This window comes from Micropterus salmoides, unplaced genomic scaffold (assembly GCF_014851395.1).
Source record: "Micropterus salmoides isolate LMB-PRFRI ecotype aquatic unplaced genomic scaffold, ASM1485139v1 Ms_hic_scaffold_12, whole genome shotgun sequence".
Classification (NCBI taxonomy): Eukaryota; Metazoa; Chordata; class Actinopteri; order Centrarchiformes; family Centrarchidae; genus Micropterus; species Micropterus salmoides.
In genome coordinates, this window is record NW_024040263.1 from 20,249,374 (window position 1) to 20,273,403 (window position 24,030).

Below are 24,030 nucleotides of genomic sequence, written 5' to 3' on the forward strand. Positions count from 1 at the left end.
ATATTTTGTTTTATATTCCCTTGCATGTATTATGTAAAGAATGTTGTATGACCTTGACGTTGAAAGGTGCTATACAAATAAATTTGACCTTCATTGCTCCGTCTTCGGTAACACTGTACTGAATGACACGATGTAAAATCCTGAGAATAAAATGCCAGGGGGAGAAAAAGACCTAGTAAAGAGTAAATAGACAGAAGCTTGGAGAGCTATTGTGACTGATAAGTGCTAGCTGGGCTGGCTAGCCTGTTAGCTGTTTGCTTGCCACCTACAGCAGTTTAACAACTAGCCCTGTGAGGTGTCACTGTGTCACAGAACTTCTAGAACTGTGGGGTGGCGATGGATGGATGTCTTAGGGGTGGGAGACCCATGTTTGATTCCTACTGAGACACAATCACCAATGTGTCCCTGAGCAAGACGCATAACGCCTAGTTGTTCCATAGGCTATGACATATATAGCAATTATAAGCCACTTAGGATAAAAGCATCGGCTAAATGTAAAAACTAAATATTTGACATGGAAACATTTTCTGGTGTGACAGGGCCTTAATCCAGATGGAATCTTAAATGCACATTCAAGTCATTTTTATCATTTAATATTTATGTTTTTGGATTCTGTCTGGCACTATATATGTATACTGTTTGCAATTTGCCCCTTTTTTTCCCCTCTATCCTTTCTTTGTACACCAATCTCCTCTCCTTTCTATTTCTTTGTCTCTCGCCTCCAGGGTGTGTGTGTGTGTGTGTGTGTGTGTGTGTGTGTGTGTGTGTGTGTGTGTGTGTGTGTGTGTGTGTGTGTATATATGTTTCTTAATTACAGCTTTCTACTAATAACATTGTTTCCAATCACTTTGTGTGTGGCTGTGAGTGTCTGTTGGTGTGAGCATGTAAGTGAGAAGACAGAGAGGGATGGTTAATGTCTACTGGTCTGAACAAATATCCAGCCTAAAAGACCATTTATTTCACTGCTTCACTACACTGTTCAATTCTCTCGGTATCGGCTCAAAACACACAGATAAAAACACAAGCATTCCCCTTACTCAATCAAATGCGCACACACACGTGCACACGCACGCACACACACACACACACACACACACACACACACCCTCTGTAAGCCAAAAGTAAACTATTTGCAGAGAGCCAATAAAAGTGACAGCAGTGTTTCTTTAAAATATGAAAGGTTAGCAGTAATGTAGAGAGGGCTGCTAACAGCTGCCAAAAGCCATCAACCAATCATGTGAAATCAGCTGGAAATATGAAAATGTCATCAGCCAATAGTGTGGAAATAAGGGAGTGGTTGGTCATTGTAAAAACCATGAGAGAAACACTGGCTGAAATGCTTCACAAGGGTACCCTGAGATCCCCTTCCTTCCAGGCTGAGACAGGTTACGATTTGTTAATATTAGAACTGCTATAAAGTATACAGTTTTCTTTGCTATGTACATGACACATGTGTTTGAAGTATTTTGAGTGGGTCTGTCATGCTATGTGTGATATTGGCTAAATATGTGCGCATGTTGGTAGTGTAGCACCAGTGTAAGTGGGCCTAGGTATGATTTGTGTGTGCCTGTTACAGTGTGTTGTACTTTATGTTTGTTAAAGTACAACTGTGTCTACATCCCATTGTGAGTGTGTGTGTGTGAGCAAAAATGAGCTGGCTGCACAGTGAGACGCTCACTACAATTTCATCTGCTTGGTCGTGCCATTCGTCAGTTGACAAATCCTTTCAATATAGTCTACCTGGCCTCGCCCGCTCATCATTTTAAAGGAATTACACTGTCTGGGGAGAGAGGAAGAGAGTGGAGAGTGGGAGATTAGAGGGGAGGTGAGAGGAAGTAACATGAAAAGAGGAGGGAAGTAGAACAGGAAAGATAAGACAGGTATCTTTTCAATATTGTCTGCCAAGTTCAAGCTACGCACTGTCGGAGGACAGAGAGAAAAAGGCGGATTTAAAGAGAGCATAAGGGTACGGATGAAGATGGAAAAGCTGTGAAGAGAGGGAGGAAATGAGAAAGAGATGAGGACCATTTAAACAGGATCTAACGCAGCTATCCCTACAGCTATTTTGTTTGAGTAGCTAAGAAATAGCAATCCTGTCCTGGAAGCTCAAGAAAATGTTGGGATGGGATATAGCATGTAAGTCACTGGTGTTAGAGAGGAATGATTAAGGTTAGGTTAAAGCCTAGGCTTAACTGGAAGTTTTAGTATCATAGAGCCAGACTTACTATAGGTTGACATAATTTTAAGTAATAGGTTCACCCACATTCCGTGGTCTCCTTATAAAGTACACATGTACAATCTAATGCAGTCCATCTTTGCATAGCTCATAATGTTTGGTCTTTGGTGACATTGTTGGTAATGTGTAAATGTGTCATAGTTAAAGGTGTTGGTGTACTGGGCTATTACATAAAGAGGTGTTACAAATTTTTTGCGTTCACTATTTGCATACACGAGGGGTCAGAATATTAATTAACACATCTGAATATAGTGCAGTCCAGCAGATCCCCATAGCTAAATATGACCTCAGTGCTAAAACATATAATCTAATTAAAGGTTAAGTTTGGTATTTTTCAACCTGGACCCTATTTTCCCATCTTTTTGTGTCTGTGTGACTAACTGGGACAACCATTTTTTTTAAAATTGGTCCAGTATTGACTAAGCGTGCTTGTGGACTATTGCGCACAGTCAAAGTACAGCCACTAAAGTGCTTGTTTTTGCCACTGACAGGCTCAGATTGTTGTGATGTAAAATTACGGTTTTGGCAAAAGAGTCTGGTGGCTTTGAGAGCGATAGCGACTGTTTCTGGTTGAACAAAAAGGATCTCACTCAAAAACTACTCTACTTACTACACAAAAAGGTCTATCTAGTCAAATGACATATCTGTTTGTGTTTCACACTGATAAAAACAGAACTGTCTGAATTAATGTGACAAATTTTGAATTTGAATTTTGATAACTGTGTACCTTTTCACTTGACTCCTTGTTTCAGAAGGTGCCTTTGTAGTTTGCTGAAATCCCAAACTATGAAACCTTAATTTTCTGGGTAAACCAGTAGTTTCCCAACTTCAACAGGGCATACAATCGGCCTTCCACCGGCTCTTCAGCCTTTCTGCTGCTAACTGGTATAATTTGTTTTCTGCATGCTCAGTAATACATCTTTAATGACCTGCTCACCTTTGCATTTGAATCAGATGCCTATGGCTATTGCTCCCTATAGTTAGAGAATTAATTTCTCTCTTTATCTAAAATGCTGTTTCAACACTTCACTATGTCAAAGCTTTAATACTGCCCTCATTGCTCTGCTCAGCTCATACAAATCCAAGAACAAGAGAGGAAAAGAGGCTAGAAGCGGCAGACAGTTAGGAATGTTTCAAACTAGCTGACTGCACTTCCTACTTATGAAGACTATAACGTGGTGTGAGGATAGACTGATGTGAAAGAGAGAGGGAGCACATAGAGGGAAGAAAGGGAAGCGGTTAGAGGGAAAAAATGGAAGCCAAAGAAGAAGGTCAGGACAGTATGAAGGTAGAAGTAATGGAAGGAAGTGGCAAATGAGCAAGAGACCGAGACTACAATATAATATATAATACAATAAAAGGAGAAAAATTAATAAGTATCAAGTGAAAGTAAAAACTTGAGAACTGGCTGCCAGCAAATTTAAAATACACCTAAAATTATGATCTGAATATCAAACAGAATATCAAATGGAGATTTGAACTACCAGTAACCAATAAACATTGTACACTAAGGTGGGAGTTATTACATTGATAATTACAGGTTGTGACATCAGTGTTATCAGGAGCCAGTAGGTATCCTCTGCTTAACTGTATAATATGACAATATTCAGAGACTAAATAATTGAAGCATCTTGTGCCCTGCACTTTTAAATTGAACTAGGATTTAAGAAGACATATTTTCTATCTCCAGCAACCACATCATCACAGTCTGTCGATGTGTCCTGGCAGAATGAAAAAGTTTTTCAGAAGCAAGTAAGTGGCAAAGAGAGGGGAGAGGAAAGATAAATAACAGGGAAACAAAAAGAAGTGTTGAAGGCTGGGAGCCACAATTGAGAGTTATATAGGATGAGGGTTTAACCTATTTGGTGTCAAACAGACTGAAAAATGACAAAGACAGAGCCAACAGATCCTGACAAACAGCCTTTTTATTCTGTTGTTATTTTCTTTTGACTTTATGAGAGTGGGTTTGTGCACTCCACTCTGTTGTGCATTTGTGTGTATTCTCTAGGAGCGCTGGCTACAGGGAATACCAACCCTTTCCAGCCCCTGCATGAGCTGAGTAGACTGTTCCTACAACAACCACACTACTTTGTAAACTTGGGGTCAGTGAGAGCCTGTGCTTCACTCACTGTGGAAGGATTTGCATGCGGTCAAGTCACATCAGACAATGTAATACTGTAGACACATAATCAGATGTTTTTAATGGTAAGTTTTCTTCACTCTATTCTTCTGTCTCTCTTTCTCCTCTATCTCCCTCACTCCTTCTCTCCCTCCTCCCTCATTTTCTCAGTTTTTCACATATTTTAATTTTAATTTCACACTTGAGTGAACAAACTTAAATGATGACCAGCAAAACTATATCTGCAAATGCTGTGTGTGCATGAGTGTTTGCACACATATGGGTAATAAGCGGCAACTGTCCAAAAAACTAAGGAATTGTATAAAAGTGAAGGTCCAAGATGACTATCGTGATTTTTACACACAATGACTGCTCCCAGCTCTCAAGTAGCGCGCGCACACACACACACACACACACACACACACACACACACACACACACACACACACAGTCCCATTGCTGTTAGCAGGTGGTAATGGTACAGACTGGGCCTTACTCAAGGCCAACAGCCTTACAGATGTTCCTATTATTGATTTAACACAGCCTCACTAGTCACACTGTAAAAGAGATTCATCTTAACCCTTAATAATATCATTTTTGCTGACAACACATACATCAATTGTAAAGAATGAAAAGGATAGAAAGCAATAACAGAAGAAAAAATATAACAACCAATGAACAAGAAAAGAAAGGTAATAAGAAAAAATGGGTGGATAAAAGGAGGGCAATGAAGAGATGGAAGGTTGGAGAGAAATGGAGATAGAGAAAGATTAAAAAAAAATGTATAGATGGATAAATGCATGGATATGTAAAGAGAAGGAAAAAATTATGTAACTCATACCACTTGTCCATTCTGGGGGTTTTTGTGGGCATAGGGAGGACCTCTGATGTGATTCCACATCTGGCCGGATGTCATTGCAAAAACTACACACTAGAGAGAGAGACGGAGGTGCAAAGACAGACAGGAGAGAATGTGAATGAAGCATCATCGGCATGGAAACATCAGTGTTACTGTCGTTGTGAAGGTGGGTATTTTTGGCAGAGCATATACTTAACTTCTTACAGTGGATTAAAAGGTTCCCACCTAAAATACACATCTAAAACAGGGGTGGGGGTGGGGAGTGGGGATTTTGACATACCAGTGCAGCCATAGCCCATCCGGTCTTGTTGTATATGAATTCCAAGTTGTTCCTCCTCAGATACAGCAGGCCTCCAACAAGAGACACTAACAAAGCCAAAGCAATAGTCCCTGAATAATTAGGAGGACGGAAGACACGAATCTGAAGGGATGGGGGGAGAGAGAGAGAGAGAGAGAGAGAGAGAGAGAGAGATATGAAAAGCATGCAACTTTTATTTTTTTCAGCTACTGTAAATACCACTATACTAATGTATAAATGTATAAAGGTACTGACTGACTATATCAATGAATACTGTTAATAAACATTCTTCTTTGCTTGATGATAACTAAATAAAAAATGATAAAATAATTCATTAATCCGATCATTTTTATACCTATTTATACTTCATAGGGTTGTAGGGGGGGTGGAACCGTTCACCAAAAGAATAATGAATGGTCATTATTTTAATTGTCTATTAACGTATTGTGGAAGTTTTATGAATGAATGTTGGTATGGTCCAAAAGTAGAATGTATTAAGTGAGCTCTTGAAGAGAAACATCTTCTCCTTCTCACAGGAAACTTAAGGAAAAAGCAAATGACTGGATGAAATGACGCAAGGAAACTGAGGAAAATCTAAGACAAAAAGCAACACAGTGAGTTTTTTTTAATTGTATAAGAGATATTTATGCTTGTCTTATTATAATTTCAGAAATAACTTGTAATAGCAAAGTATGAGAAAGAAAAACATGAATGTGTCATAATACTCTTGTGTAAAAGTTGTGCAACCAAATATAATATCAAATTTGCACCAACTTGTTTTGTGAATATTTAAGTACAGACTAAATGCAGAAAACTGAATGAAAATCTTTACCCGCAGTTCAGCTCTGTGTGTGTGTTTGTGTATGTGTGATGCTAAGGATGCAAGAACAAATTCTGACCCTGTCTCCCATAAACATTTGCTTTGATTGGATTCAGCAATGACTCTGTGTAATTGTAAGAAAAGTCAAACTGAACTGAGCTGAAAGTGAAAAAAATAAATAAATAAAGCCACGATTAAGTCAAAACATAACACATTTTACCTTTGCAAACAAATAAAAAGCTCTAAAGGTCCACTCACTGGTTGAAAGCTCTAAAAGCTAGTAAGTGAACGTTAGAGCAGAGATGTTTTGGTTACCTATACGAGCCCGACATAGGACGATACCTATTTTGATATTTGAGGATTTTAATATATACATTCGGCTGATATTATCATTTGAGAATATCATTTGGCATAACAGTTGTTATGTGTAGTTACGAGACCGAAACAAGATAACATAACATAATGCAAAATAAAATATATTGTTATAAATAGTACTTTGAACAAAAGTACAGCTGATTGCTGTGTTATGTGGTGGATTTGTGTCATTCCAAAAAGTGTGTTGCTCACAGGGGAGTTGCAGAGTAAAAACTTGTTCAACTGCAACTTGTGCAGAGTGCAATTTATTTTGCGATTAGCTCAAATCAGCTGATAATATCAGCATGCCTATAATAATACCTATAACAGATGTGAAAAAAGAAGTAACGAGTCAAGTAGTTGAGGGTGGAGAGAAGCCACTACGCACGTTTGAAAAATTTGGAATCAAAGAAAATTGCAAATTAAAGGTTAGAATGACATTAATCTGTAATGACTACAATGAAACCCATGGATTGGTGGAATTATAATGTTATTTACACCAACAAAGTATTAGAGCTCCCCCCCCCCCATTCATTATGACCCTTAAGCAAAATGTTGTTTCAATAAAAAGCATGGCTTGCAGCCCTTTTTTAATAAGTTGTTCTTCCCATTCCAGACTGTGACACATGTAAAGATACATTTCTTCCAGATAGACAAAGTGGCACTACTGTCCCTATTTTGTTATAGACTTATTTTAAAATGTATCTTGGTAAACCTGGGAATTATGCAGAAACAGAACAGAAAAGAACAGCAAGAACTAATGGCTGATATGTTTGAACAACTGTACAAGTTCCTTCACACTCCGGAACCTATCCCTATCGTCATTCTTTACAATTATAGGCACTAAATCTCAGCATGGACTTCTCTAACCGGCTTTCTTTTGAGTTCCTCCATCACACTATTGTTTTGAACATATATCTGTTCTTTCTTTCCTCCTTTTCTCTTCTGTTCTTTATTCCTGCGGTAAAGTCACATTGAAGTGACTGAAAGCTAGCACTTAGTGTAAGTGCTCCCTCTCACCTTCTCTGAAAGGCAGCCTTTGAATCCATATCCATTAACACGATGTCAGCAGGATATTTGGACTACGTCTGACGTTACTTGGCTGACAGGTTGTTCAGGGAAGAAGAAACTGAAGTCCGACGGTCGAAGGTTTGATCTCATAGGTGCCAACAACTTATGTGCTTCCAAACACCCACCTGCATGTGTAATACCTTGTTCCTTGAAGGTTTTGTGGTCCACACAGCATCTGCCCTTGCAAAAATAAAGGGTCCCTTCACACCTAACCTGTTTGGTGCGGAAAAAAACTATGGTGCGTTTGCCTGTATAGATCAGTTTAGTATTGCACTCCTATCACATTGTTGGACACATGATAGACACCTTAAAACAATTGATGAGGCAGAACCAGAGATATTGTCTTTTTAATGCCACACATTCTTCTCTCCTTGCCAAAATATGGGGCCTACATTACCCACAATGTGCCTCAAATGCCAACAGTACAGTCAGAGATTCAGATGTGTTATGCTAGCAGCTAATGAAGCCTCGAGCCGCTAGCCTCAAGCAGAAATGAGGATTGGGCTAGAGAGGTCGGATAAGCTTCATGCTTTCTAACTCCACACTAAAGACTGTATATAAAGATGGATGATGCGTCTCCACTTGCTCCAACTGTACGGAAATGAAGCCAAAATATCACCGAAACAGTCATTTGGAGCCAGAGTCATAGCAGTAGTGATCAGGTTTGGAGCTGACTCGGTCACAAGCAGGGCTCAGCAGTCAATCGTGACATGAAGCCCTCTTTAATGACATCAAATAACTAATTAAAACCAGACTAATCAGAAAAATGAATGACGAGTACTTTGATGATTTTTTAGTCTGGCATATGTCCCATCAGTTAGCATCAGGAGGGCAGGGTTTATGACTTATACTTTAACCAGCCACCAGGGGACGATTTAGATTCTTTGGCTTCACTTTTGGGGAGCTGTCTTGTCACCTATCTTTATATCTAGTCTATGCTCCACACCCCCAGATATTTTTCATTTACAAACTTGCAGTCTTCAACCCCAATTGACGTTGCCCCAAGTAACATCACTAGAAGCAATTGTCAATCCAACACTGGTACGCACTACCCAACCCTACAGAGACCACACCTCAAAACCGAATCTGTTGCAGGTTGTTTGTGGTGAAAAAGCAAAATAAACCCATTAAATTATTTTATGAAAGTGAGATATATGTTTTTAGCATTCACTTTGTTTTTTGTGTTTAATTAAATGGGGCTAAACCACTGTTAAATCCATCTGCTGGTCATGGAAACAGTCAAGGAAGCGATATGATAACTGAGCTTAAGGAATGTATATATTTATGCAAGATCAACACCTCACAATGCACTACTGAGCAACAAAAAGTCACACTGAATTTTCTTTCTGGAATTTTCTAAATTAGTTGAATTTTCATTTTAGGTTAAACTACATTTTGGAGAACAATTTGAGATCTATAATAGCTCAAACCACCATGTATACATGATATGCCTCATTTGGGTGGCATGTACCAAATGTAATGTGTTTGCAAATGTGTGCACATTTCTTGCAGATGTGTATGTGCGAATGTGAACATCTGCGTACGTAGTACCTGCACATCTGTACGGTCTGCAATCCACTTGGCCAGCTGCTCCGAAGCGAAGCCAATCCTTTGCAGGTCAAACGTATCAGCCCTCTTCGGCTTTCCCTTAGCCGGGAAATGCATGAAGGTTGGAGCGCTGTTCATGTTCAACTAGACAGAAAGACGAAAATGAGGGTGGGGGAAGTTATTATCATCACTTGTCAAACATATCAAGTAACACATGATCCAAAGATAAAAAAAAATATCATTGACAATAATATCTTAATCAACAGATTGATGCCGGGCTAGAATCACAGCTTGACCTCCTGACTGCTTTGCATAAAGGTTTCAGTCTCCATCAGTAGTCACTTGGTTAAAAACCCAAGTCTGAGGGATATTTCCTTATTTAAATTTAAGGTTTTGTTTTTTTGTTTGGACTCATGATATTAGTTATCTTACCCGTCTTCTAAACATCAGAGAGTGATGTCCTTCAAAAATATATATTTTTTCTTTTTAGGACTGTCAAACGATTCATTTTTTCTTAATCGCGATTAATTGCTGAATTTCAATAGTTAATCACGATTAATCGCATGTTTGATCACATTATTAAAATTCTATTATTATTATTATTATTATTATATTATCTTAACTGTTTTAAGTCTGTATTAACAATGATAACAATTCTTGCCAGTGTATCTTGATTAGAAATTAATATAATGCAAAGAAAGTTAGTTTTTGAACTTGACTTTAAGATTTATCTGATTATTTCAAATCAAAAGATATGCAATGAGACTGAGGTAAAACAATCAATGTAAATGAAATATAGTCTTCCTTAAGCTTGCTTTCAAAAATTCTACAGCAAAAGTGCAGGTACAAAATATACACACATTATTATAAAGTGCATAACAAACAAAATACTCCATAGCTACATTATTTTTGAATTCAGTTAAAACCAATGAGACAGCACTTGCTTTAAGTAGGAGTTTCAGTTTGACTGCTTTCTCCGTTTCATACAGGCTATGCATGCGTGCAATTGTACCCTGCGACAACAATGTATTTAACTTGCACTCGCCAAAATAGTGCTTTGCCTTAGTCCGCTAGCATCAACCTGATTAGCTGTACTAGCTGTATGCTTAGCTCGTTGATGGTAATGTTAGCTTAAGCTCGAAGTGCTTTGGTGACATTTTGATTCCATTTCACACAAGGTGCATACTGCTTTTGACTTGTCAACGGAGGCGTCTGGGACTGTGTTGTTGTTCATCTCCATGGCTGCAGCAGGAGGTAGGGAGTGTCTGTGAAAGCGTCACAACAAGTAAGGGTGCATCGAAGGGTCAAAATAGTAGCAGCCAAAGCTCTTTTTAGCAAATATTCTTTGGTAACAGCACCAGTGACGGTGTAAAATAATCGCGTGTCACATATTCTTAACACAATTAAAACGCGTTATGATCGGTCCTTAATCTCATCGCGATTAACGCGTTAACGCCGACAGTCCTACTTTTTTTATATCCATGTACATAGTGCCTGTCTGTAAGAATGTCAATTATATTCTCATTCTAGAGTAAGTATATCATACCTTTATTATATTTTGCTTGGAATACTATAATGCTCTTGATTCCTGCTAAACACAGTCATCTTTTTTTTATGCTATGACATCCAGCAGCCAGGTAACGCTCCAATGAATAAAAGTATATCACTGTTGTGACATAAATGTTGGCACAGTATGTATTCCAACAGTGTGCCATTAGGAACTTATTCCCAACACACACACAGCTTTGTGAGTGAGTGAGTGATCCCCAAAGTGGCATAAAGAACTAAGTATCAGCCAGCAGTTATCCTTACTGACAGCAAGCATCACAGAGTAAAGCTGCAAACACTCACTCTGCTTCCAGATCAGGGACATTTACCAGGTGCACCGTGCCTCTAAAGTGCTGCTGTTCAGCTCAAAACTGCATTAGAACTTAATATAAACATAAAGGCGGCTCCAGCCACAACATCTCCTGACTGACACCCTGATGACTGATATTATACAAAAAATACACTACTAAAAATATTATAGGAAATAAAAATCTGACACAGGGTATATTCAATTATACAGAGTTGATGAAAATATCCTACCCATATCTGGCTGGTTTTGCAGTTGCACTATGCAACTGTACTCTGTAGGGAAATTATTGGGTCCTGACTTTGTATTGGGCAGATGTGCAATATTAAATCACAAAATATAACTCTGAAAGAGCATTAGATTTAAGAAACAGCATCAATGTATTGTATTTTTATCATGTTATATGTTTCTGTGTGTATGCACATGTGTACGTGTGTGTATCATGGCTAATAATTGCATAGAAAGAACATTTAGAAGAACTATCTTTGCATAAATAATAATAATAATATTATTAACACACACACACACACACACACACACACGCACACACACATGCACACGCACACACTAAACAAAGCACACACAGCTAAATAAAGACGTGGTAGAATTTTTCTCTTACTTCCTCTCTCCTCCTTCCATGTTTCACACCTATTTAACTGCAAATTCCAGGACTCTCTACAATTATCAACAACAATAAAGTCAACTGGTTTACTCTCTCCTGTTTTCCCTGAGACACCTGAAGAAAAATGGAGAGGAGGGGAAAAGGAAGGCTCATTGCCTTCCTTTTCCCCTCCTCTCCATTTTTTTGCAGAGCAAAGAGAGACAGAATAAGACAGAGATTAGAGAATTGTTATGCAGATAATTTTTCTCTGTTATATAAGTAGCCACCCATTTGATGAATGAGTGATGAAAAGTGAATGGTGGATTAGACGCATGTGTGAATGCACACCTATGCATACAAATGAAAGAATGTGTACAGTTACATGCATAAATGACCATGAACACAAAAACACATATAGTGCACACTTACACACATGAAAACACAAAAAGAAAAAAAAAGTGCAAAAGAATGTGTATATAATAACTTTCATTTAAACTTCAAAAGACTATTTTTCCATGACAAGAACAGATGTGGACAGTCTGAAAAGCTAAAGGCCTTGAGGAAACTATGAAAGAAGTTTCAAAAAAGCCAGAGAACAAGAAGTGTCAAATAGTTTCAATAAAGAAAAAAGGAACACGGCTGAATGTTAAAAACCTTAGATGTATGTTTCAGTGCCATCTTCACTGGATTAATCGGTCTGAATAGATCAAAACAGAACAGAAAAAAAGGAGCAAAACAAGTCTATTTCTGACCGAGCACAGCTATTTAAAGTTCTAAGAGTATAAAGTGTAGATTAAAAAAGGACAACAGGGAATTTACCTCCATACTTTGTATATTTTTCTGTTTGAAGGTAACGCTGCTTGGAGACCGAAGTCATTTGATGGAGTTGCCTGAGTTGAAGAGTTTTTAAACTTGTCTAGCAATTCTAATTTGATAGAAGACCAACCCAGAGAAAAACACAAAGGGATGCAGTTTTGCATTTAGGGCTGGCGATATGGCCAAAAATGTTATCCCCATAAAAAATTTCATATCAGTCGATATTGATAATTATCACAATAAATGTTTACGTGCTGATTTTTGCTCCTAAATTAAAGTTGAAAAAAAACCCCACACAGTTAATTATGGTTTTGAACTATTCTTTATGGTCATAACATGACATGCTTGTCAAACTGTGGATCATTTCACAAAACATTTAAAATAATTATAATTATAGATTATGATAAAAAATCTTTTTTCAACATAAAAATATGCACAAGTAAAATTAAGTAAATTGTTTTCAGTCCATTTTCCTCAACAAAATAAACATTTGTTTCTTGTTTGAGGGTGAGTCTATCCACATAACTCCATTTTCTCAATTTTCACAGGAAGACCACAACACAACTGTATGTACTGTATATCCACAGAGTCACAGTGCCTCCAAGCCAAAACCTTGTATAGACCACCAACCTCACCATAGGTGTCATTTACACTGGGGACGCTGGGGACATGTCCCCACCACTTTTTGAAATGGCTGACTTTGTCCCCATCACTTTCTTAATTGGTTAAAAAAATGTTCTGAAATATAATTAGTTAAATAACAAAGTTAATATAATATAATTAGTTAAATAACAAATGAAAATGCCTATAAAAAGGTTTATTTGCACATTAAGAAAACATGCAATGCAAATCAAATATAGAAGAAAAAAATTTGCATTGTCCAGAAATAGTAATTTAAGATAAAAAAAAACAAAACAAGCTACTGATAATAAATTACCCAAAACTTAACTTCTTGACACAGTTTCTTTTTGGCCACGTTTTCCGTTCTCTCCCTGTGAACATGACAAAAGAGGAGGAAAGACTTAATCATCCCTACATATGTGTTGCCTCAGCAAGGATGATATTACATGAGAAAAGTTTATCTCCAGGAGAAACAGATCTGAAAGCAACACAGAATGCCTGAGAGCTTCACTATCATATTCTATCATATTTAAAACACTGTTTAAGGAACTTTTTTTCTCCTTCTTGAGAACCCATTATCGCGATGTCTCGCAAACTAAGTGTCTCTTCGCACCCCTAATCTGAGGCCCTATGTCCCCGCCACTTTTCAACACAAAGTGACGTCCTTGAACCTCCCTGCACATCAGAGCCTGTCCTTTGTGTCCGTTTATGTTTATGCCTGTGACGCCTGCATCTTCGCATCAATTCACATAGCCTAGACCAGACCTCCATCTACTCAAGTTCACTTTAATTTTCCCATTGACTTTATGTACAGTAGAGTTGCCTCTAAAATTCGCTTTGAGTTAAGCCAGAGCACAACTTAATATTTGTACTGAACTTCAGATTAGATTAGAGTTGAAACAATTAGTTTATTAAGTCAATCGGCAGAAAATCAATTGGCAACATTAAATGTATAAGTCATTTTTTAAGGAAAAGTGTGATAAATTTACCAGTTACAGCTTCTCAAATGTGAATATTTAATATTTATCTTGCAAGCTGGAGCTGTGCTTTGAAAAAAAAAGTGTTGTGGCTATATCACATGCTTGGGGCTTTTCCTCTGTGTGTGTGTGTGCGCGTGTGTGTGCGCGTGTGTGCATGCCCATATATATTTATTTATTTATTTATTTATTCCTGGATAGCTCAGCGGGGGAAACCAGGTGGACCCTTAGGCAAGGTCCTTAATGCTACCAGCCTAACTCAGGCATGAGTGACACCACAAATACAAGAGCCATACTGGCTTGGACCTCGCCCGTGTCAACAAGGTCCGAGTCAGGTGCTAGGGAACCAGGGCAACCTGATGATAAATGGGCTACTGGAACGAGACATTCATGGACTAGAGCAGAAAATATGGATCTGATGCAATGCTACTATCCCGGTGAGAGGGGTTATATGCAGATACTGTGGGATGTATGGATGCTTCGAAACCCATCATCAACACTAACAAAGAAACAACTCCTAGCTCAGTGTTCCAACATCCGCAAACGGCAGCTAGAGATTGATGAGGTACAACAAATATGCTACAGCAAGGGGGAGCCAGGATGACCGGTCAGAGGGGAGATGTCATCATCATCCCCACACTCAGAGATTGGGTCCGATGCCCCAATAACAACAAGCCCTTACGGCACAGAATAACTCAACATGAGGGCGACTGACCTACGATTGAAGATCATAACTAAGCTGGACCCCCAAGTACAACGACCAAGATTGCCAAGGCTACGTGACAAAGTATCCTCTGAAAGTCTGCTAGAAGACGTGAATGCAGCGCTACATACTATCCCTACTAAAGCCATAACCGAGACCAATGAGCTGATGTACGCCACAGCAACAGTGATCCTAGAGATGCTTGGCTATGAGATGAACACCACAAGCCACAAAGAGCATTACCAGGAGAAGGCTAGAGGCCAAGATCAAGGCAACATGAAGAGAGGTTAGTCAGCTCTCAGAGCCACAGAAAGGTGCAAGGAAGGGGCTACCTAAGAAATACAACAAGCTGTCAGTACCTGAGACTCTGGAGACTGCCTGTTATAACACAAGATCAAATCCACCCAGGGCTGAGACTGAACAGTACTGCAAGAACATATGGGAGAAAACACCAATGCTCAGTGGATACCACAGACAAATAGAAGATATATATATATATATAAGAAAGGCTCAACGAAGTGAGGAGTGAGGGATGTAAGGAGCTGAGGTTGTGAAAGACTGATAAGGCCATATGTGGCAGCCCATTATCTTGTCCAACACTGGTTAACGACAGTGTGAAGGAGGAGGGGGACTGATGAAGGGAGAGATAAGCCACATTTCCAAGCAACTGATATTAACCCCAGAATATTTGGCCCACATGGCTTCCATGAGTTGGGTGATGATGAGGGACCCACATAGTGCTGTAAAAGGGTGTTATGTGCAAGCAGAGGGATGAGGAATGGATGGAGGGAGAAAAAGAAAGGAGAAAAAGGTGCATCTTCCCTAGTTACCTGTTGGAATACATCAGCTCCCTCATCATAGTCCACCACTGTGAAGAAGAGCTTGTTGGAAAATGCAGATGAGTAACGCCAGGAGTTTGCCAGGACCTGGTACTCTTCATTCGCCTGCCTATAAGGAGGCAATGAGCCAGAGAGAAACAATAAGAAACCACAGTCAAACCAAAATTTTTTATACATATTACATGTAGGCAAAAAGGGACGGCTTAACACCTCTCAGATACACACACTCAAGAACCATGTCAATAATCAGAACTGTAGTTGAGATTATCTCTTCAGTGGCAAGTAAATCTGTTTGACAGCAGATATCACTCAGGTGTTACAAAACTGATAAAAAATAATTATCCAGCAAGACAACAACCCTAAGCAAGTATTAGCATTTTGCCAGGCTTATTTAAGGTCCAAAGAAGAGTCCTGTCTTAAACTGGTTTCCCCTCAGAAGACCACACTGAACCATCTTCGTACCTGAAAAGGGAGAGCTGAGGAAATTGTGGATTCTCATGTTCTCTAGAACTGATACAGATAAGTGCAAACTGTAGTTGAGACAAACGGACATGCCATGTGAAGAAATTCAGATTTTCAGTCAACACAGTATAATTTTTACGACTCTAATAAGCAGAATGTTGTACTCGTTGAGGCTCGTTATTAACCTAGTGGTACAGCAAATACTGCTATCAGAAAGTAACCAATAATGTAGCCGCTACAAGAGAAAAATGTTGCGTACGCACGGCATCCTGTTTACATTGTTGTCAATTAATTTCCTTGGAGTATGTTTTAACTTCTCAGTTGTTTTTCCATTTATTTATCCGCTCCTTGTCCTAGAGAAGTTATTATTTTAGTTGTGCCAAGCCATGGATACAGGCACGGCAAAAAATATGAAATTAATGAGTTTATAATAAAGCGACAAAGGCGTATGAAAAAGGAGCACAATAATCACCAGAAAAACAACATGTGACCTCAAAAACAAAAGGTAAAGATAGAGATAGCGTAAAAAGAGAGTCAGCAAAGGGAAAAAGCGAAAGAGACACAGACTCACAGTAAGAAAGAGGGGAAAGACAAAAGATGAAGGGAGTAAGAAAAGGAAATACTAGATTGTTGGGAGTGTCTCTCTCTTCATCCCATAATGGTCTTCTTGAAATGTGATGATGCTAGATTTTCATTTCTCTCTCCCTCTTTTCTCTTTTGTCATTTTAATTTAAGTCTCTTTCAAACTTCATACCCTAATGAAGGTGTTATTTTAAGCAGCCACAGCCAGTTCAGTCTATCACCTTATCCCCCAACATGACAAGATAAACACTCAAATGCCTCTCTTTCCTGCTGCTAAACTTCACTTTGACATTGTGTCTTATGTCAACTGCCTCTTGTGTTGGCTTTAATTAGTGGGAAATTGTCTGTCAGGATGTGTTATGTGCGGTGATGTTACATTGTTATCTTTGCTGTGAATGTTAGGATGGTTCCTTTGAAGTGTCTATCGTTTTAAAAAGTCAGCGGAGATGAAGTTGAATCTCAGGCCAGCAGACTGTCAGGGATTACAGTGGTGCTCATCTTCGTATGTGAACACCACTTTGCTGGAGTTGTCAAGGTGTCACTGAGATATAGTTTTAACTGTTCTGTGAGTCCTTGTTATTTATTTATTTATTGTTTATTTAACTTCTGACAACTATCCTAATGATACAAGATTGTTTTCCCTGATGTGGGTTACTGGAGTTTTTTTCTTTTATAAAGAAATATCATAATACAAAAAAATAAACAATAAATATTAATCAAAACTATAATTACCTCCCCACAGTTGTATGTCGCCAACCGGTCAATTTGGCAATGTTACTCCGGCCTCCGGCCACAGCCATCTCCAACTGTGTGTTCCCCAAACCCAACCCAATGCCTTTAAAAAAGTCTGTTAACTCATGTCTCATCGCATCTATGTGAGCATGACAACAAATACATTTAGGTCTAATAGCAGTCTCCATATCTCTGTCATCAAGGCAACATAAATGAAAAAGCACACCAAGCTAGGGACTTAAATTATTCAAATATTACAAAAAATTTTAAATTATTCATTTTTGAAATTCTGGTAGCAAAAAAGCAACAGACTGCTATGAACTCCAACATTAACACTATTTTTTTGTATGACATTTGTGATCCTACATAAAATGAATTTTTACAGTATGTATTGTTTCTTGTCTTTATTTATTTATATGTAACTTTATTTTTTATTGTTTTTCTTTTATCTACATGATGTGGCTGTGAAAATTCTCACGTGTGTTATTGAAGCTTGTAATAAATTCACTTGACTGTGACTGACTCTGAGGAAGGCAAATTCATATCCATTCATTTTATTTCTATGTGAACAAAGCTAAGCCACACTGCACAAGCAGAATCTTCACATTTGACAGTAACAATGGAAACTGTGCAGCTCTGTCACATTTTGTACAGAAAACGGTAGTAAACATTTACTGACAAAAGTCTGAATGGATGAAACAAAAAAATTAAGTCAGACGTGAGCTGCTTTCTTTCAAAATAAAAAAATGAAAACATTTTTAATGCTAAAGTGAAGGACACAGTAAAATTAAGAAAATTTTTAATAAGCAACGGGAGAAGGAAAGAATGCTCCCCTTTTACATGTTTTAATACAGATAAGAGAACAGATTTCAGGAAATAAAACAGAAAAACAGGCAAGAAAACCTAAGATGTTGGTTTCTACCAAACAAACTTCTCGTTGGCAGGTAATAACCAACAGTGATAAAGAATCACATTAGTCAAAACTATTTGGCCCCACTGAAAAAAGTGAAACTACTGTGTCGTTTATTTATAGTGCATTTTTTCGTTGCGCTAAGGGAAAATCATGATTTCTGGTTTAAACCTGTTTTGTTCAGTTTGCCTCAAAGCAAATAACGAACCTCCTAGACAAAAGTAAAAGCAACACTTTTACTGAAATAGTATTCTTACTTCAAACCAGAGATTTTCATGTCATGTGACCATGTGACGTCACATCAGCTTGCTCCTTGCTCACCAGTGTTTTGCTGTCCACCATTACCTCGCTTCGAAAGTGAACAAGGTGGAAAGACAGCTGTGGCCCAGGAAATGTCTTTAGACAAGGTAAGCATTCAAAATTGAATTTTAATAGGGATGACGTTAAGTGTTTTTCATTCACATTTCTAGTTAGTGGCAGGATGGACAAATAGGCTAACTTACTGTACAGACAACTGTGTTTGTGCACGTTAGCTAAAGTTAGCTAATACAAATGCAAAGTTAATTTTGTTGTTAATATTATTCCATTGTGATGTCTTTTCTAGAGCAAAAGCACAGCTAGAATAATATGTAATATGGGACAAAGCTTAAGAGTAATGTGGGATTGGGGGCCCCAGCCATTTGCCATATTTTTCACTGCCTGATAGTCCTCTTAAAGGGCTACTTTGCGATTTTAATCCAATACACTTTTTGTTAAATTTGGCGAATATTTCCTCATGGGTAGGTAGCTCTCTGTTTTTCGTGTGCTCTAAAAAAATCCAGTTTTCCTACACAGCCCCTGGGTCTGTAAATTCAGCACAAACAAAGCTGCTCGGAGCGAGCAGCAGGTGGCGCGCTCAAAGCAGTCGGAGAGAGAATGTAAACAAACAGCAGTACATTTGAACATGCTGGACTTCTTACGGGACTTTAGCTGTGAAGATGACTGAGAAACAGCTACAGAGGGAAAGGTCTGAGGAATTGTGAAACAAGTTATATGACCAGGTGAGGGGAAGACCTCTTATCAGTCACTGTATTTTTGTACAAACTATTTCAAATAACTCTCTAGTTTTTTACTCTGTTGTGTTTTGGATGCAGCGTTTGTATGGTTACATGTCGTTTGTTTGATGATGTTTGTTCACTAATTGTAACTATTGAAGTTCTTCTCGATTTTCCTACCCATAAATAAACTAGACTCCGTGTCTTAGATTTAGGCTTAGAAAAGTATTTTGCTTCCATACATATTTAAATACTGACGGGCTCGTTGTCACACCTTCTACAGTACTGCTAAAACATGCCCTCTTATTGAGGCTAACTTGCTCTCGGACAGCAGACGCTGTGGATTCTGCTATATTTCAGCAGAGTAGGACTGGTTACCCTGGCAATGCGCGTTCCTGGGTTTGTTTATCAACAAACTCTCTGCAGAATCGCATAGTATCCCTTTAATGCAGAAACTCCGGTCACCATCTAACATCCTTCTCTTACTCTAATTCTCTCTCTCACTCTCTTTTTCTAATGATGTGATGTTATCGCTAATGCTAATAGGAGAATGCCTGGGGAAATGGAAAGCGCGGGGGGGGGGGGCAGACAGAAACAAACGGACTAACAAAAAGAGAAGAAGCAATATGACAAAAAGGAAAATAAATTATATAAAAATAAAGGAATAAGGGTGATTGTGAGAATATTGGCATTAATTAATCCATCTGGCAATTAAATAAATAGTAATCTAGTTTCTTCTGCTGGTGAAGACTGTGTGTAAAAAACAAACAAACAAACAAAACAGTAAAATTGTGAACCCTGTAGAACCTGCTTTGACAGTCGTATGGTTAATTGAGGTCATGCCAACAAAACCTCCTTTGAATTTGAACATGAAATTAAAAAAAAAAGATTATGTTTGTCTGTGTGTTGTGTGACTGCACTGATAATAGTCCGTCTGTACTTTCATTCTTAAACAAATGGATATTTTATGGAGGAAAAAGAGAAAGATGGGGGGGGGGGGTCAGTAGTCTCTTTTTTTCCAGTTGGTTTCAATAGTATCAGTTAGAGAGAAACAATCTAATAAATCTACTAATCTAGTACTTGAGACTTTGACAACATAAGAAAACCTATATTCCCAATACTGAAGTAGCTTTCAGCTTTCAGGGCCACGGACGGCACCAGAGTTGTGGCTCTTGTAGTGAACAACGGTGTGGATTTGTGCATTTTACATTGAATAAATTTGGAGCTAACCTAAATTCCTTTCTCCTCCCCAGAGAAGAAGGGGAGGGGTCAAAGTTGCTTTCTCTAAGTGCTATCCCGACCATAAAACTGGCACCTTTTTGATTCCGAAGCTGATAAAGCGGGGCCTGACTGTTACACTGACAAAGGGACACGAGCCAGCCATTGGCATCTCCCTGAACAGCCTATCAAAACTGGCCCCCCCACACACGTTTCCGTGTTTAGTGCTGAAAAGAAGTTACTTGTGCAATGTTTTTATTTTCAGCAAGACACTCCTTCATCTAATGTAATCCAAGCTTTCCTCATGTAACCTGAGCTCCCCCAAGTGGACGAAATAAGTATTACATGCCCTCGTCAGAAATGCCGTTAAATGTATAAATATCCTGACCAATAATGTGACAATTGTTTCCTGTTACCAAACAGTACAACCGTTCAACCATTGAGGTTCGATTGTGGAAAATATTTGATTATAATACGTGCAAATAGATTTCTTTTCTTTAGACATTAAGTTTAGAAAGGCAGTCCCTTGGGAAACCTGAGACACCCCCTGGGGAACCACGCCCCAGGCAACAAAAGAGCGACACGCGACCTCGCTTCGCCCCTCTCTTCCCTTCGCTGTTGGTTCTGCCACTCTGCTCGGCCCTCTGGATGCTTCGGCACGTGTGGCGTGCCTCGCCAGGCAACGCCCAGACTCGGCCAGCGAAACAAACAGGCCCTTTGTTCGCCTGAAGCTACACACCTGAAGTGCCGCGACATCGATCTGCCTTCAGTTTGTTTTATTTTCTTTATTTCTTTTGTTTGTTAAAGTTATGAGTCCGTTAAGTTACACTGGACTAATTCAGGAACGACCAAGTTCCATTTTAAGCCTTTTTCGTCGAGCCAACTTCACCGAGGTCAGACCAAGCCACGTGGTCTCGCCAGCTACAACGAAGGAAAACTGCAAACAGCCGAATTGCCAGACAGAGGAGACGTTTTCAATCGGACACGGAGAACCCTGGAGAATCCCTAGCAAAAAGCCAGGATCGGCAGCTAGAGTGGGACCCGTGCAACAGGCCAAAAGCAGACTGTCGACAAGCAGTAAGACTTAACACACGTCCTGTGATCAGATGTCCATTTTAACTCCTAAATTATAGCATTAGTTTACTTTAATTAGCTCTTCTATGCCGTATGAGTCAAATGCTTCCCACAATCGAACCTCCAGGCTCATTGTTCAGCAAATGTTTATGTTCCCTGTATCCAACCATCTTTTTATCACCTTAGTTAGAGAATAAATTCACTGTCATATAAATCAAGAGCTGTGTGTGTTGCCTATTTCTAGTTCCTGCCAAGAGAATTGACCCTTTAGATATGAGACTGACTGACTGATTTGAGATAATTGAGCGATTATTAACTAACTGATCACTAGTAATAATTGTATAATTATCCAAAACTACCTAGAGGTCCGGAGACTCTAGGATTATAACAACTCCGGTGGTGCCCTTAACGAGGAAATTTTGATTTTATGAATTTTAATTCAGAATTGGGTATCAATTCTCATAAATTTATTAAAATGCATAACTAATAAATTTAGGTCTACTACACTCTTTTGAAAAAAAGTTGTGTGCAGAGCTGTCCATGGTGCAGAAACAGTGGCATTGTCAAGGAATTAAAATTTAGATTTCAGAGTTCAGATGGGAATTCATTTAAATTCTAAATTAAAATCAAACTTCTAATCTTGTATTAGCATTTTGGGGAAGTGACCTTACAGTATTGCACTTCATTCTGCAGCAAACAAAAAATTAAATTTAAAGTTTGTTTTTTTGGAAAAACTCATGCATTTAATGCTTTGAGTATGCAAGTAAGTAAGTAGGTCTCATTGGCCTTGTCTTGTGGAATTTATTCATTTCCCTTTGGTAGAAAGGAGGGAGTCCCTTTGATCCAAAGGTCAAGATGACCCACAGGTTCTTGTTATATAATGCTGTTTTCTGTGTTTCCCAAGCTGTACACGTCTGTATGTGTGTATGTGGAAGGACGGTATGTGATATATTCTAGCACATTTGTGCTTGTGTGTGTTTTAGTGTGTGCGTGTGTGTGTGTGAGACTCTAGAGCTCACAGACTCTTCCACTGTAGGTGACCTTCAGTGCAATAAGTAAACTTACAGGGGGACATGTGAATCTCAGGCAACAGAGAAAAAGACTTTGCCAGCTATGCCAGATTGTGGCCTACACAAGGTGAATAGCTCTTGAGCGTGTCATTGTGTGAACACACCTGCAGACAGAACACTGCCTTTGAGGCTGCAGGGCAGTGAACATGACGATCACAGAGTAGTTCCTCGGTGGGGCCTTGACGAAGCGACGGAACTTGTCCCCATTCATACGGACGACTGAACGCCGAGAGGACCACTCCATCATCTGGTCAACCTTCTCCGAAAGCAGATTCTGAAAATACAGACAAGGCAAAGAGCAGAGAGGACAAAGCATCCCATTAGCAGGGCTCAACATTAAACCTTTTTGCAACTGGCCCCACCGGGCCAATGGGTTTGAAATTTACTGGCCCCAAGACAATTTTTACTGTCCCTCCTTCCAAAAGTTATTTATCAGTGTTACAACCAAAGCAATCAGTTATAAATACTGTTTATAACATGTTTAATTGTTTATTAAATACATCCTGAATATAAAAAAACTAAACTAAAATGTAATCACAGTTAAAATTATAAAAAATGAAAAGGTTAACCAAACAATTTTACTTTTAAAACAAAACATACTAACAGACTCAAACATGACATGTTCTCTCTCCTGCTGACAGCCATTTAATAAAAAAATCTATCCTGATTGACAGGTCGCCATGGTAGCGACAAGTCAATCAAGGTAGTCGCGCCCTAAAGCATACGCTGCTTTCTGGTCTATTTCACCCTAAATAGGACCATAATTTACTAAATGAACATCATGTTGTGTTGAAGACTTGAAACTAGCGACTTAGAGCATATACTCATTAGGAAAGTGTTTACTGAGGTAACAAATCAGCTGAGAAGTATGGTCCTTTTACCATTATTTCTGATGGAACCGGACTTATTTTCTTTTCGCCCCCTGCAGGCCGTTAGAGAGAATGCAGGTCTGCATGGTTTCACTTTTCAGACCCAGAGAGATTACAGAAATAACATTTGACAACCACTTGTCACGTCACTACAACCCTTGATTGGTCAACGGTGCGCGCCAAGAACTGCAAAACAACTGCAGGATGTTGAGTTTCTAATGCGATTTTTTTGTTTTCGTTTTTTTAATAGGCCTACTAATTTTTGAGTTGCTAGCTCAACAGTCCCGACGTTACTTTTTACTGGCCCCGGGCCATCGGGCCACCCTTATTGTCGAGCCCTGCATTAGGATTTTCAGATTCAA

The 24,030-nt window shown here is 38.8% G+C and overlaps 1 protein-coding gene across 4 annotated transcripts in view; it reads right to left on the reverse strand.

Moving 5' to 3' along the window:
• The window catches only part of tusc3 (tumor suppressor candidate 3), a 98,429-nt gene that overhangs the window by 42,928 nt on the left and 31,471 nt on the right, over window positions 1-24,030 (reverse strand). For all 4 annotated transcript variants that reach the window (XR_005443817.1, XM_038713895.1, XM_038713894.1 and 1 more), the window contains exons 2-6: window positions 22,904-23,073; window positions 15,709-15,826; window positions 9,309-9,449; window positions 5,495-5,635; window positions 5,197-5,286 (exon numbers count right to left, since the gene is read on the reverse strand). Coding sequence is in view for 3 of the 4 variants with exons in the window: in XM_038713895.1 (XP_038569823.1) it covers window positions 5,197-5,286; window positions 5,495-5,635; window positions 9,309-9,449; window positions 15,709-15,826; window positions 22,904-23,073 (660 nt within the window). In the remaining variant the exon portion in view is untranslated. The remainder of the gene's footprint in view (window positions 1-5,196; window positions 5,287-5,494; window positions 5,636-9,308; window positions 9,450-15,708; window positions 15,827-22,903; window positions 23,074-24,030) is intronic.